Source organism: Echeneis naucrates, chromosome 3 (genome assembly GCF_900963305.1).
Source record: "Echeneis naucrates chromosome 3, fEcheNa1.1, whole genome shotgun sequence".
Taxonomy (NCBI): domain Eukaryota; kingdom Metazoa; phylum Chordata; class Actinopteri; order Carangiformes; family Echeneidae; genus Echeneis; species Echeneis naucrates.
This window is the reverse complement of record NC_042513.1, coordinates 13,216,539-13,233,612: the sequence shown is the minus strand read 5'-3', so window position 1 is coordinate 13,233,612 and position 17,074 is coordinate 13,216,539. Positions and strand designations below refer to the sequence as shown.

Below are 17,074 nucleotides of genomic sequence, written 5' to 3'. Positions count from 1 at the left end.
AATTTATTCTGTTGTTCGGGAAAAGTGTGAGCTGAAAACCTCAAAGCTGGTATGTATTTATCCAAGAAGAGGGTATGGAAATACTACTCGCTCTTTCTTTCCCTAAAGTGTTGCTTATAGAGTCCCTTAAGTGGTGGAAAGGCCTGCTTGCCTCAGGAAACCAGCACTCTGCAGCTCGCTTCCACAGAAACACACTCTGCACCGTGTACATGTGTGCGCACACACACACACACGCACGTATGTAGATCCTTATGCATAACACCTCCCTTGTGTATTTCCAGTTCCATTTCATCAGCAGTCATCCTGCTCAGGTAATGCGTTGCTGAGCGCCGTATTTTAATGCTCATGCCATGTCTTTCAAGCTACATTAGGAAGAGCGGGATTCTGTGGATGGAGAGTGGCCGTAATATATCATGATATTAGTGGAACTTTATGGATGTCGGGGAAAACACTGCTCTCCCTTTTCCTTTGTCCTCTGCAGTTTGTACGCCTGCATGCAGTCAGATTTAGCTTTCTCTGCCCTTTACTTTTTCTCCTTTGTTTTGTTTTTTTTTCTCACTTTCTTTCTTTGTTGTCTTTTCTTTCTTTCTCCAAATGAACAACAATAATAAGGTTTTCTCAACTCCAGTATTAGGAACCATCCATCCATCCATCTTCTACCGCTTTTCCGTTTCCGGGTCACAGGGGGTTGCTGGAGCCCATCCCAGCTCACTCTGGGTGAGGGCGGGGTCACTCTGCACAGGTCACCAGTCCATCACAGGGCCAACACACAGAGACAGACAGAGACCAACAACCACTCACACTCACACTCAAACCTACAGACAGTTTAGAGTCACCAGTTAATCTAAACGTGATGTCTTTGGACGGTGGGAGAAAACCCACACAGAAAGGCACCACGTCCAGGAATCGAATCCAAGACCTTCTTTTTGTGGGGCGACAGCACAAACCACTACGCCACCTTCACTCGCCTGCTTCATCAGTCCCCCAAGGAGTTTTTGTGCATGTCGCTGGAGAAGTAATGGGCCATTATTAATTCACCGTATCTGCTCTGTTTGTCCACAGATATTGATGAGTGCGCGACCCAGATGCATTACTGCCAGTCCAACACGATGTGTGTCAACTTGCCTGGAAGCCATCGCTGCGACTGCCTTCCAGGCTTCATCAGAGTGGATGAATACTCCTGCACAGGTAAAGCCTGCATGCCTACAAACACGTATGACAACCAGAGGTGGACAGAATACACAACTTCACTACTTGAGTAAAAGTACAGATACTCCTTGCCAAATATAAACAACAGGGAGTCTGTGGGGGGTCCGGTCTCTGCTGGTTGTGTTATGTGTTACGTTGTGTTGCTGCCTTGATTAATAGACTGTCCACTGTGCTCCATGTCTACTTCCTCCTCTGCCTCCTTTTATGATTGTACTTCTTGTCATAGATTCAGGATGATGGCAAAAATGGAGGTGAGAATTAGTGAGTTAGAGTCGCAGCTCCAAACTTTAGCTAGCTAAATCTCGTTTAACCTTGGCTTGGCTCTTTGACGCTGGTAACCATGGTGACTAGCATTCCGGGCTGATTTCGCGCACACAGAAGAGGAGAAGCGGAGTAGTTGAACACATGGACCGGCTTTATTCAGCTCTTTTCTTCCTTCAACATCACAACACAGCACACAGTATGGATCACAGTACAGAAATTTTTGGCACAATGGGGGAGGCAACAAGGGTCGGTACTGGCTCTGCTGTGATCAGTCGTTTCTGAAAGGCGAGCTCTGATTGACACCCCTTCTCTCTGCTGAAGTCTGAAGTCTGCTGAAACGAAGAAGACAACAGCGTCTGGGCAAATTTGACTGAATTCAGACACTTGTGATGAACGAAAACAGTGGCATGTGTAAAAATTCATATGTTTCTGAGAAATGTGTTAGTGTAGATAACATCAACGTTAGTTTTTGTATAGTCTATAATGTTATTAATTAACCATAGCAAGCATACTTCGATGAAAATTTCCATGAGCCACTGTTTTTTTCAGACTTCTGTGTCTGAGTGAGGGGGTGTCAATCAAATTTCGCTCTTGTGAAACAACCAATCACAGCAGAGCCAGTACCGACCCCTTGTTCCCTCCCCCATTGTGCCAAAAGTTTCTATAGAAATCCGTTCCACACGAGCAGAAATCCACCTCGCACGAGCGGGGTGAATTTTGACTGGTTGTTTGGCGTGCTGGGCACACTTTTCTCCTTGCTTGCAGCACTTTTTCCTCTGTGCACGTGCATGCAGAGATAATTTAAGCACTCGCAGTTAATATCTACGTGTGTGAAATAATATAATCTGCCCGAATCCCTGTTTTATCGCGCAAGTTCTTTTTGGCTCTAATGTGTCGCCATAAGAAACAGCGCTGGCCAACTGGCCAGCTCTAATGCTAACATCCATTAGCCTAGCTTGTATTATAGCCCGACACAAAACCTTATCTTTGACAGAAACAGCTGAGTTTGGTAGACAGAGAGGAGAGGGCTCCAGCTGCAGTCAGGGTCAGAGAGTGGGAAGGTCCGGGGGGGGGTTCATTAATTTAAGTTGTTGGTATTATTTCCGCACAAAGATATTGACCGCAAATTGAGAAGGAGTACTCCACCGCTGATGAGGAGGACAGAAGACAGTCACTCTGCACGCTTGCGGATGAGCTGTCAGAGCATTCTGGTTGCAGCTTTCTGCTCGCACAACTCTCCACTAAGACACAAAACCCTCATTTCACACAATCCATTTTACCACTTTACCTTGTTTCAGTTGAATTAGCATAATCCGTGCACTCAGTGCCAGTTGATCTGTTCACTGCCAGTTGTTGCAGACGAGGTCAGGTCAGCCAGCCAATCAAATCAGTTCAGATTGCCTCGTAAGAAACTTTTTCTTAATGTGTGATTTAATTAGTTTGATATGTATGTTGCAGCTTTGACAGCTCTCCCAGCAACGGCATAGCAACGCCACAGTTGACTGTTGATGCTGTTTACTGTATTTTTATTTTTGCTTGGGGGGGCTAAGACTTTTTGAGGGGTGGGGCTTAAGCTCCCCCCAGCCCCCCCTCTCATGCCGTCAGTGCCGTCAGTGTTCCAGGAATAATGCAGGAGGCGTGCGTGTTCCAGGAATAATACAGCCACGATGTATAATGTAGAAGGAGGGTTAGGGGTCAGGGTTGAAAGTAAAAGTGTCCCCCCAAAATAATACTCAAAAACCGTACTTTTGAGTATTTGAGTACAGTACTCAAGTAAATTTACTTTGTTGCTGTCCACCCCTGACACACACACACAACTGTGAGACAAGAAGGGCTGCACAGCAGGTGATGGTTTATATCATCTGTATCAGGATTAACCTGTTGAATGTCTGATGTGTTTTTACCTCATTTTGGCCAAGTTTGAGAGCAAGTCTGTGGTTGGAGGCTGTGATGAGCTCAGAAGGCATTTGAGCTTCCTCTTCTTCTGTACGGTGGTTTTCTTCCCTTCCCTCTCTTCCTCGCCATATTAATTTCAGTTTTGTTCTACTAGTTTATGTAAATTGGAAACCTCAGAGATTTTCGTTTGATCAAATGTCTTTTAAGTCACTTTCTGTTGCCCAGTGAGGTAATTTAATGGTAACTGATCCTATGATCAAACTGAAGCCTTGCATTTTAGAGTTTTTATGCACTTGATGTCTGATCCAGTATTACAAGGAACACTAGTCCCTGACACAAAGTTAATGATGGAGCAGTAAGTGACAAATTTAAGGGTGGTCCATTAACATTGTGTGGCCAACAGTGTCAGAAAACACCTCACTTTGTTTCAACAAGAGCCTAAAGGGCTGTATTCTAAGTGATATTTATATTCATACTCAGTTTATATTCTGTTATTGATCAGCAGGTAAAAAGCCAGCTATGCAACACTTCCTCACATAATCCCATGTCAAATAACACAAACTGTCCCTTTAGGCCAAGAGTGCTACTCTCGCCACTTTGTCTTAACTGAAATTTCTGGGCGGCTAATGGATGGATTTCAATTAAAATCATCCTGTGGGGAACATTTAATCAATCATGCATTGTCGTTGTGGTGGCCACCTCCATATTGCCTCCACCATCAGAACAAAACCAAGGGCATTCCCTGTGGCCTTGGCTTTATTATTAAGTTTTAATTGGGAAATGTTAGACGACTAATAAGCTAAAAGATGGTGATGGAACTTTAATAGGATACTCCTGAACACATGTAAGTTCAGTTACTTGCGGCAAAAATCAGGTAAATTGGCAACAGTACAATATAGTAGTTCAGCATTTCAGTTGAAAACTCTAAACTTAGTATAATATTCAGATTCAGAAAAATTTTGTCACTTTTTTTAAGGTGATTAAGGTGTTTTTGTGCAATGTGGATAATATCTACAGTTCAGAGAGGCTGAGGACTGGTGGTACTTTACTTCAGCTGAACGGATGATTCAATGATTCACTGTGAATTTTTCGCTGGCCCAATGTAGTGTGCATTCAAATGCATAAATGCACTCGTAAATGTGAGCGACCACATCAGCTGATGACCATATGGATCTGCAGCTGTGACTCGGTGTCTTTTGTTATCCAAAATGAAAGTTTGCAGAAAAGTGAATGCGAACTGATTGGTGAAAACCCGTGCGCTTGAGTTTTTAAAGACTTGGGGGTATCGATGCGCAAGTCGGAACAAGAACCGGTGATTGCACCCATTCAGTTTTTTTTTTTTTTTTTTTTAATGGCTTGTCTAGCACCAATATTCTGATCAAAAGGATCCTGTTTCTACCACATCTCAGACCTTCTCTGGGTTCAGTGCTGGAGACAAGTATGGTTGGAATTTCACCAACATATTTACCTTCTCTTCACAACCCAATGCAATGTTTCTGAACAACTTTATCTCTGTGGATCTCCGGCTATTCCTCAATATACAATTCAGTGACACGTGTTCTGGTGTAGCTGACAAAACATGCTGTATATTTTTCTAAAGGGGTTTAGAACAGTATGTTTTATCGGGAGTGAATAGGATGCGCTTGGTTGCTTCTCAGTGTTCCTCCAGAAAAGTGTTCTTTAATTCGCTCAGAGTTGGCAGCAACACAGGGACAGGGATCCTTGGACAATCAATCTATTTCACAGCTTGTAAACTGTCCTGGCTGCGTTCTGAGGCCCAAGGAGCCAATCCACATCTGCTGGGAAAGATAAATCCTCTTTTCTCTCACCTTTTCCATCATTTATTTCCATCATCCATTCTTTTCCATCTTCTCTGTCGGCTTCTTCCTCCAGGTTTCAGATACTCCTGCATGAATGTAAAACAGAGTTATAGAGTTAGCATTCACAGTGCAGGAGAGGTGACTGCTCAAATTTCAACACACTAACACGATGGCCCATTAGCCCCTGTAATTGGTATGTTGCCCTCAAACCTGTATTGTTCTTCTGTGTTGTGGCTGTGGATCTGGAAAGGCTTTTGTTAAGTATATTGTCAATGCATTCAGCGAGGCACACACAGACATGATGGAAACCACACTGCAAGTAAACCAAAGAAAAGAAAATTGCAAGACCTTGGAGCATTGAACAAATAGCTAGCAAAACAACTATTCAGGTACTTAACTTTTTTAAATTACATAGAGAGGAGTAGTGAAACTAGAGTCAATGAACTAGAAGAGCAACACTAACAATAGGACAACAAAGCAAAAAAAGCAATGCACACTGTCCATGTGGAGAATAACGTGCAGTAAATGTGCTGTGAGCGATGAAGTGTGGTCAGATATTGAGCTTCCTGATGAATATCAATTCTGTGCAAGTAAAGGTAATTAAGACTGCCCGGAAAAGAAAATTATCCTGTCATGCTTTAAAACTCCCTCCATGTCGGCCCTTAATTTTAATTCTCTATGACCTTGTGATGTATTTGGGCATTATTTTTGATCCTCACAAAAGCACAAAGACAGCCAGCGAAATGTGTTTTATTTCAGTAAGCAGTGGCAGTAATGCATTTCATCCTACTGGTTCACTTCAGGTCAGTGCGTGTGCCTGTGCTGTGGGTGTCTCAATGGAGATCAGGCAGCTCTTGGTAGCTTCATCCACCCACAAACTTGCCTTACATCACCACAGGCACCGCGTACTCGAGAAATTCAATCTCGACATTGCAATGTGAGCAGCGCCTCTCGTCAGAGGAATAACATGTTACCTACAGTACCCACACGTGACTCGTGTGTCTTCTAAACATTGAAAGGCTGTGATAATTGTAGTTCCACTTGATTTCACCTTCATGGAAGCAGGAAAGCTGCTCGGCAGGGGGTGTGTTCTTACATGTATGTTAGTACAGCCAAACCAGCTCATAGTTCACTGCTAGTTCAGGTCGACAGTCATTCTGTGATGTTGAGTAACATTTAAACAACATTTGATGGCAAATTGATTGTGTATATGTCATTCCTCATGTTCTTTTACCCAGTGTCAGGGATGTCAATCAAGCAATGTCAGACAGACTATGGTTTTATTCCTTTTTTAAGGCCACAGTAACCACCTACTGGGTGCCGAGGGCTCAAATTAGCTGCTGGACCCAGATAAACCCGCTGCTACTCCCACTCTTCCTGCATTGTGTCTGGTTTTTCAATGCTGAAACTAGTGCTGCACTCCGTGATCATTATGGCCCGAAGGATCAAAATAAAAAATAAATAATCATAGTGATTCTCTTCCCGTGTGCAGCTCTAATTACCACTTTATACTCCTCTATGTTCTACACTACTGGACAGAAACATGTGAGTTGCAGTCAAACAATTCTTGAGTTTTTCTCAGTAAAATACGTAAATCAAAGCTCCAATTTCTCTGCAATAATTACCACTTCCATGTCTCAGTTTTTATGCTTGATAGTTGGAATGGAAGGTGCAAATTGCTTCAGCCCCATGCAAATAAAAAAAAAAAAAAAACATGCCCCCGAATACTCCAACACATACAAATAGTTAAACTTTGCCTTCCATCACAAGGTTTCTTATAAAGAGCAATGAGGAACAAATTTTTTTTTCTAACAGAGTGACCACACACTGTTATCAGGGTTCTCAGTCCAGTTTGCAAAAGTGTATATCAGTGTTTACCCTCAGTTTTTATGGTGCAGTGCAAGCAAAACCCGAGCGATTCCCCCCATGGAAGGTCATTATGATCGCTGACTTCATGTGTTAGTGGATAATAGCTGTCTGCCACTGGTAATTTGTGGAACTCCCACTGTGTACTTATCTTATGATCTGTGGGTTTTAGAGAGCCTGGAGATAAAGTGTAGTACAACAGTTTTAAAGTGAATACTTTGCATTCAGTCTGAATGGGAGACATTGAGACTTAAAACATATTTGTTCCTTTGAGAGCCCTGTGTCTCCCAGGCTGACGCTTTTAAATTCCTCTGGGTTCATTCATCCTTGACCACATAACAGTACAAGAGGTGTAATAGCAGTTTTCATCCAAGTGATAATGCTTGAACATTCAGAGGTGGAACTGAAAGCAGGTGAAGCGCCGTTGTTTTGTTCAGATCTTGTTCAGTGATGTCTTGCTGATTTACCATCATTCTCTTGACTCTTTCCCTCTTTATTCTTCCCACTCAAACAATTAAAATATTTATTGAAGATTTTTAAAGTAAATGTATATATAAAAAAAAGGCCTCAAAACATCTGTCCAGCCAATTTCTTCACATTTTTGAATAAATAGATAAATAAAGTAAAACGTAAAGTAAATCTTTCCCAAGCCAGATGGAATATGCAGTCCCTCCAATGAGGGAGACAAATAAAGGAGTCATATATATATTTATATATAAAGAAAACCTATGCATAGGTTTGACACGCAAAGGCCGTTTTTGAATTTATCTGTTGAAACAAGCAAAGCCTCTCTTTTGAGGCCCAAAGTCCAAATTGTAAGATTTTTGGTTAGCACCATCCAGCAGACACCCGCTAGTCAGAACTGTGACACCACAACTGATTTGGAAGCAAAATCTGGTCCAAAATAAGATTTGAATCAACACTTGAATTAGGGAGCAGGCACAGGTGTAATTTTTATATATTTCAACACAACTTCAAACATGCATGGATGGTTGAGTAGTAATTATTGGTGTAAAAAAAATCTCGTCAACCAAAGAGTGATTAATGTGTCCTCCTGTGACTCCTCCATTGTTCATTTAGCAGATGTAAACACATGGGGGGAATTTGACCTGTATTGATTGAATTGACTCGATTTAATTGTTTGCCAGGCAGTACAGCAGCATAGTGGTAATCTCTGTTGCCCCACAACAGGAAGTTTGTGGGCTTGGTTCCCGGCCTGGGGCCTTTCTGCATGGAGTTTGCATGTTCTCCTCGTCCCTGCGTGAATTTCATCCAGTTACTCTGGTTTTTCTCTCACCGTCCAAAGACATGCATGTTTTGGTGACTCTTAATTGCCCGTAGATCTGAATGAGAGTGTGAGTGGTTGTTGGTCTCTGTGTGTTGGCCGTCTGATGGACTGATGACCTGTCCAGGGTGTACCCCGCCCTCACCTCAATGTGAGCAGGGATTGGCTCCAACAACCCCCATGACCCTGAAATGGATAAGTGGTAGATGATGAGTGAGTAATTGTTTGCTTTCCTTTGTTCATGTGCTGCTGCCTTTGATTTTTTCCTCTGTCCTCATCTGCACTCTGCTGATCAATACTTGGCTTTGCTACTTTCTCATCAATGTGCTGTGCAAAGACAATATGCTCTGGCTCTGCTTTGTGGCTGACCAAAAAAGCTGCCTTTAATTTAATGCATCTGCTGCCACATATATTCTCCAAAATTCAAGCATTGGGAATGGTCCCCGTTACCCCGACCCACCCCCCATCCCAAAACACATTATATGTTTAATGAAAATTTAATCAAATCCAATACCAATTATGTATATAATGAATGTGGAGCTCAGGTGTGACGAGCCCAGAACCTTGGCAACCCTCCCTGTATATATTAACTCCTCAAAATGGAGGTCACGCTGTCAGGCAGGCTCAATTTAATAAGCCCATCAAACACAGTTTAGGGAGGAGTAAGACAATTTTTCCTTAGTCCTCGCGCTCATCCCACAGTATTTAACTCTGAGATGCCGATGTTTATATTCAGCTTCCTAGTCAAGGTTTGATTCAAGGATCGTCTCTTCCTGCTCGTTGCCTGACGGAACAACCATCTGGCACGACGCCGCTCCCATTGTTGCGCATCACTTTTTATTTGCTAAGCTTTGTCTTCGTCTCTGATGCATTGCCTTTCTGCCGCCCCAGCTGAATACACATGAGAAAATGTGGAATAATAATGTGGCTATGGGATGGATGTTTACTGACAGAGCACATTAATGTAACATGCTTTCATTAATGTGAACTGCGGCCTGAGCATCTTCATGGCCTTGGGCTGTATATTTCACTGGGTAGTAAATGAATTGCATTATCTCACTGATTCTGTGCTGCTGCAGTTAGAGGATATGAACAGGATGCTGTTAAACTACCCAGATGCTAATGCCACTGAGGACGAAGCTGTAATTTAGGCTGTAAACGAACATATTGGTAGCACGATGAGAGGCACTTATCCAAAAGTGCCAGGTCTTTAGTGCTTCATGATATTAGTAACATGTGACAATGTGCACTCTGCCTCAGTTTTGGACATTGCTCCTCTAATGCCATGATATTGCACAAAGGAGTTGATGTACAGTAAAATGTGGGGATTTTTACAGATGAGAAAGCAGAGTCAAGTAGCCAAAGGAAAATAAAACAAATCTAACTCTGTTCCAACAAACCACCGTCTCAGAGTGCAAGTCACCTGTTTACATCACCCACCACAAAGAATAAAAATCGAAATAATAAGACTGAAAAATGCCATCTCATGACAGTAAGAGTAGTCCGCGTTTCCTGTGTCTCAGGATTTTATGCTGCCCTATCCTGAAAGTCTGGACATTCTCACAGTTCACCTTCCTGGCTTAAGGGGAATTAGATATTTCCTCAGGCACTAATAGTAAGCATGTCAAATGTGCAACATGGAGGCACAATGTCTAAAAAGTCAACGGTAATCCTTAAGATGCGGTATTTACTATTAACTGAAAGTGACTTGGCCCTTTGTTAATGGAGAATCCTTTCAGAACTGGACTGCTAAGTATCACACTCACTCGCTGCTCGATCATCACTGCTTTCTCTCTCACAATGCAAACAGCCTGCAAAACAGAGCTGTTGAAGAAAGGATATATTTGTCGCGGACTTCTCAAGCCGACTGCATGTGCACAGAGATGATAAATAAGTGTAATTTACGTGTTTACTTGCTTCTGCTCCCTCTTGATGGGTAATGCACAAGTTTAATTTCCATACGCACATGCTGTAATGTCATAATTGATCTATGAACCCTTGATGATGATTCAAGGGGCGACTTGACAAGCTTTGGCAATAGCCAATTATGCATCAAAAATCCCAAGATTATCCCCAGTGTGTGAGTGTGCAAACCTTGACTAAAATCTATACTATCACTGCTGGTTTACATATTAGAGCTCTAATTCCTATAAATAAGGTACCATTAAACATATGTTTTGATTCCAGGGTGAATGAGAAGAATATTTTGGTGCTCTTCAGTATCAAAGTTCACCGTTCACTTGAGTAATTTACCATTTAAAAAAAAAAAAAGAAACTGGAAGAAAGTGAAATTAAGATATGGAAGCTGGTTTTACCTCGTTTCCTTTAAATGGCACAGTCATAGCATCAGATTGTTGTTTATGTACATGCCTGCCAAAACTATTGCTACAAAACAACTCATTCAGTGTACCTTTAGTTATACTTAGTTGGGCAAAATTTTAATGCTTGGTGGAGATCAGAAAAAGGCTCAAATGAAACTCTGTTGCCAACAAATTAATGTTTTTACCCAACTCATTTTCAACAGCATACATGTTTTGAAGAGACACGGTTAAATTTTCTATGAACACTGTATACTAAGGAGGCAGTGCTAAATTAGACAAGTTATACAATTTGCAAGTATGTTGACGGAGTGTACTTTCATAGACAGTGTGTTTGTCTTTTTTTCTTCAGTACAATATTCTCACATATTCTCACTCATTTTCCATTATGATTCGCCTCATACCTCCAAGTTATGGCAATTAGTAGGAAAGCCACGTGGGCGAAAAATCATCTAGATTGCACATTACAAGCATTCTACCATCAAATGTGATTATTATGAATATTTTTAAACCAGTTTGATCACTGCATGTTATTACAAGACAAACATGAGCTTATGTCTGTATACTTCATCGCATATGTAGACTGCAATTATATTATGTAAAGAGTTAACAAAACAGGTGAAGGGTCAGTATGCTCTCTATCCCTCTTTGTCTTCCATCTGTTTACAAGTCCTCATCTTACCAAGCTCGGCTCTGCATAATTGATGTTGACTATTAAATATAAACTTTGTGTAGAGAGACAGAATGGCGGACACAGTGCTGTTAGCATCAATGGTGTGGGCACACAGTGTGAGTTGCAGCATTTCAGCGGTGGAGCCATCAGTCACAAGAGAGATGATGCAAAAGGTCCCTCCACATGTCCCTCTGTGTTACATCATCCCTGGTCGAGTTGACTGTTCAGGTCGAACAGACCCTCAGTCCACCAGGAAATGCTCCTACAGTAGGGCACAGGATATGAATCCAGGGTCTCAAATGTGAAAACCAGACCCTCTGTATGTTTGGCTAAGCCCCTTTAGAAATGCATATAAATTTTGGTAGCAGATCATGAAATGTTTAAATAGACATAACTTGTGAAAACACACTCGAGTGCCTCATTTCAGTCACATAGATGATGCAAAGAAGAAAATACAAATACAACCAAAGTTAATATGCGTTGTAGAAGGAGAAATAAAAAAAATCACACAGATTCCTAATTCTGGACTTCCTTATCCGAGTATCCCTTGAAGCTCTGTCACAACCGAACTAGGACTTGAACCCAAATGTGCAACCCCAGAGCCAAAGTTCAAATAAACATGCTTTTAATGACAAAGTATAAAAGAAAAATCACTCTTTTGAGGCAAAACCACTATGACTATATAAAAGAAATACAAAACCTAGTTTGACAAGAAATGGAGCATGAAAGTGGGCATGGGCTGGCACAAGACAAAGGGAAACACAGACTACATATACACACACAAGTTAGTGGGAAACAGGTGGAAACAATCAGACCAGTGGGGAAGAGCCAAGTTACCTGAAACAAGCGGAGAGTTAGATGTCAAAATAAAACAGGATAATATAAACACAAGACAAAACTTGGCATAACTTAACATGACTTCTTGGACATGACAAGCGCCATTATGCAGTAAAATATAAATCTTTTTTCTGAGCACACATGCAGCAGAGCTGAGGAGCAGCTTGGTAAAAGGGAAGCCAGTGACCTTGGGGTTAAAAGAAAACTGCCTCTTGAACTCCAGATGGGTTGGGGTGGGAATATCAGAAATTTTCTCCAACTAATTTTATGGAAATCCATGTCCTCCAGGTTAACTGCTATGACAGGCCGTCAATATTTCTCCCCTGTGACACCAGACAGATCTCTGTTGAGCTCGTGTCACATCAAGGTGAGCAGTGACACAGATGTGGAAAGTGAGCATGACGACTTTGCATTGGGGGGAAAAAAAAAATGGAGGGAAAAAAATTTTGAAATCCTTCTGTGCTCTGTTCCTTTTTTAATGATGCTTGTCACTGGCCATTAAATTTCACATTTGTGAAGTGTTCTGCTTGGCATTATTGAATGAGACAATGGTATCCGCTTCAGAGACAAGGACATACTTCAGCTATTTATTATACAAAGTAAAAGTGAATCAAGAGGCGTTGGTTCTACTTATGGAGACCTAAAAACGCATGTTCTCTCTTAGGTTAGGTTCAGTTTGGAAAAAAAAGAGAAATTGAAGAAAAGTATAGAGACAAAACAGGAATGTTAAAATTGGGATCAAATGGCGTGAGTATGAAAAGTGTGTGAAAACACTGCTGTTGCAGCAGCAACTCCTGAAACAGAGATAGTGGTGTGAAAAGATGCTCTGAAGGCTCTGGACAGATGCTTCTCTGCCAGCTCACTGGGCCACACAGCAAAACACTCACATTATTGAGAGGATGCACACAAAGCACATTTAATTAATAAAAAGCACATCACAGCTGACATTACACAATCTACATGAATTAGGCGGTAAATATCAAAATGTCTTGGTAACTTAGCCAACAAATAATTTATCCGAGACTGTCACACTTTTGTGCAGAGATAATTTCCATTTTCCAAAGGAGACATCTAGATCTTAACTCAGATTTCAGGGAGAAAAGAAATGGCTTAGCTTACACAGCATGTTCTGTTTCAGCTCTGATAAAGTAATTACGGCAGTAACAGAAGGAATCTGAGGTCTCTGTGGAATCATTTCTGTGGTGACTTTGTTCAAACCTGGCTGGACAATGGAGGTCATTAAAGATGAAGTATGATGAAGACCGACACTATTTTGTGGTCTCAACATCCTTCGCGCAGTAAAAGAGCAGTTCTCCAATTTCAGCATCAGGCGCTTCTCACAGACCTGTTTAGAGAAGCAATGTCACATCTTTCTTCACAATCAAATCCGACCCTTCATATTGGCTCCCAGGACCGAGGTGCATCATGAAACCTTGTCATGTCTTTCATGATGTGGCTGGTTTGAACTTCGTAAAGGGTAACGCTATCACTCTTTCTTTCCTACTTATGTCGAACTGATTATGACGATCTCCAATCGTGTCTGTCTGTGGAGGAGCTGATAACAGCATGCTTCATACTTCATAGAAGCAACAAATCCTTGAGTGGTCTGGCAGTATTTTGAGTGAATCAGGATTCCCAGCAGACAGATCAGAAATCCCCTGCTGCTTTTAATAATGGGCATTAGTAACAGCCTGTGTGAGCTGTGAATGAAAAGAATGTGGTTTTGTTACACTAATTATAATCCCACTCATGTCCATTTTTAACATAATGATTATCTTTTATGAAACATGTTCAACCGTATTATAATAAACTCTATGAAATGTGATAAATTATTAGTTGTTTCCACCACACTTCAATACAGATTACAATGAATGTCACAAAGGGTCGGAACGATTTAGGCTGCACCATCAGTATTGTTACATTTGAATAAAAATGTGGCGTTTAATTGCTCGTCTGATCCAAAACACATTATGATAAAAACAACAGTCTAGGACGATTATGTTATGGGGTTGTTAGTGTTGTGTCTGGTAGGGACACAGTATGAGACTAACAAAAATCACAAGTTATGAAGTGATACGTTGATATGTAAATTACTGTTATGTGTTATGATTCATGAATGTCCAAAATCTAAATTTACCACGTCCTCATTAGTGACAAACATTTGTCCCAGTAACGGTGTGAAATGGGAGCGTAACCACTGTGATCCCTCTGATCTTTCCATTACACAGTGCGTGTGTTATACCACATCTATGATCAATCTATGATCCTCACCAATTAGACCAGACCCGGGCTTCTTGCTCAGATGAAGCTCTTGTTATCTCCAGGAAAATCAACGCACCCGTGACCATCAATGTAATAACTTTGCAGTGACACAATCATTCATCACAGGGTTGTGTTATCATACTGCGGATAGTCTGACTGGAAGAACCTATGAAGGGACGCCAATATTATTCCTCAGCAACTTATTAGAACGACAGCCACTGCTGCAGATTTGTCAAGTCAGTGTAAGTGCATTAAAAACAGTCCCCCTAATAGCCAGTGGCTGTTTGCTTGGGGGAAGAAAAAAAAATCACTCTAGTTTACTTGAAGATGCTCCTCCACAAAAATAGGGCCCTTAAATATTTTTAAGAGGGATTTATTGCTATTTCAACTTGGTCGTTTTTTTCATATATGTATGTGTACAACATCTTTTGTCTCTCTATTTTCAAATTGGCCAGCAGACATTAAACAGCATTAGTAAGCAGTTGTGGTTTTCACTGTTTCAATTGTGTCGCTCTGCCCTCCTTCAGCTTGTGGCCATTAGCACACTGAATATTTATCATGTAACTCTTCCACTATTACTTAACATTAATGTAGCCTATTTTTTATATCCCACCGGTGTTGTTGACATTCACCTCCACTTTAAAAGTTCAACATAGGGAGGAAATCCTTGGGAAGAGAAAAGCTAAATAATTTCTTCTGACCGCTCTGGGGCTTCATGAGCAATACTTACTAATTTAGGCGACTGTATTAGTCATGACTCCCATCAAAGCTCTTGCATATTAATGAGCTTACTTCAGTTTCTACCTTGTGAGCTGAAGCAGCCTGAGGCCAGGTCCTGACTTATACTGAGACACAGTTCATGGACTGATATAAAACAATATTCCAGCTCTGTTGCAAAGCCCTGCTGCTGCGTCATCAAAGATTTATTTTTATTTTGTGCGTGTGTGTGTGTGTATCGTTGATAATCATCCAAAATTGTGTTTGTATGATGCAGAGCTGAAACAGAGAACCTGAGAAACTGGCTGAGCTGCCACAAATCAGAATCAGAAATTCTGTTTGTGACAGATGCTGCAGAAAAGAAGCAGATATAAACATGGACATAAAAAAATAATAATACTTAGGTGCAATATGGGAAGTAAGATAGTGGAACATTTAATAATACAGCAAACAGAGATTATTTACTGATAACTATCAGGTTAATGAAGGTGCAGCAGTTATGCAGACTATTGCACTCATTCATAATCACAGTGATGGTGAACAGAGGGCAGAGTTGTAGAGTTTGATGGCCACTGGCAGAAATGATTTCCTGTGATGTTCAGTGGTGCATCTTGGCAGGAAATCAGTCACTTATTCACTGCTGACATGATGAAGTCTCAACAGAGCAGGGCAGAGGGATAGTAATACCTGCGCTTTTCCTATTATAACGACTCAAAATGTCTGCTTTTGGATACTGCGTGACACTATGGAGATGTCGAACACCCCTATTTGTGCATCAGTTTTGCATTAGCAGTTCAAATAGCCGGAATATTTTATTGATTTCCTGGGGGGAAATTATGAATGGAGTATGTATATTTAAGTATGAAAATATAGCAGCAAAGAACAGGGAAACATTAGATCATTAGGAATATGAAGATTTAATATATTGATAAAGACAAAAGAATATAAACATAAACAAAAATAAAATAAATTACAAAAAAAAAAAAGACCCACGTTGGTTAAAATATGTTCTCATACTATACATGTGCAAGTTCATTTCCTTTGGGCTTAGTTTTCGGTGTCATCATCAAATTACCCCGTTCAGAGGGGGAGACGGAAGGGGGGGTCTTTATTTTCTTTATCTTCAATTGTAAAGCACTTTGTGCTTTACAATCTTTTTGTATGAAAAGTGCTATACAAATAAAGTTATCATTATTATTATTATTTAAATTGAATGAATGTGACACATCATAAAATCCCAGGTTAGGATGGTTTTTCACTTTATTTTCCTTTTCAATCGGCTTTTTCCTATTTGGGGTCACCACAGCAAGTCAGCTTCCTGTGACTTGCATGCTTTGATTTGACTACAGTTTTTATGCTGGACACTCTTCCAAACAGAACCCTCCGTTTATCCAGCCTTGGGATCGGCAGAGGTTTGTGGGCGCCTTATGGCTGGGTTGCCCGTCGGGGAATCAAAGCCAGGTCTTCTGCCTGCAAAGCAGATGTACAGTTTATCATATTAATAAGGACGGTATCGTAATTGACAGCTTTCATTATTTCAGCTGAAGGCTGAAGTTATAGTTTAGCACAACTCTGGGAAACAGAGTTGTGCTAAACTTAAATGGCCCTCTTACATGTGAACAGACGCTGTCAAATCATTGAGAATGGATTTCTATTTACAGTTTGGTCTCCTAACTGTAAATTTTTCTGCTGCGCTAAACTCCATAGTCCCTCTGGCTTGTAGCTAACAGCAAACTATAAAAGTAAAGAGAGCAGCTCATGGTGCCTTGCAAGCTATAAAACACTGACCCTGAGCAGGAATGCACCACTGTGTTTCCTCATGTTTTTAGTGAGTCAGCAGTTCATGAGTGAAACAAAACGAGCCATATTCTCATACTGCTGACCTTCTGCTGTTTTCTGTTGTTAGTCTTTTGGTTTCATGGTTGTG

At 41.0% G+C, this 17,074-nt stretch overlaps 1 protein-coding gene across 5 annotated transcripts in view; it reads left to right on the top strand.

Moving 5' to 3' along the window:
• Positions 1 to 17,074, top strand: part of LOC115040964 (protein kinase C-binding protein NELL1) — a 348,772-nt gene that overhangs the window by 274,925 nt on the left and 56,773 nt on the right. For all 5 annotated transcript variants that reach the window (XM_029498153.1, XM_029498152.1, XM_029498154.1 and 2 more), the window contains one exon: positions 1,063 to 1,188. In XM_029498153.1, coding sequence (XP_029354013.1) covers positions 1,063 to 1,188 — 126 coding nt within the window. The remainder of the gene's footprint in view (positions 1 to 1,062; positions 1,189 to 17,074) is intronic.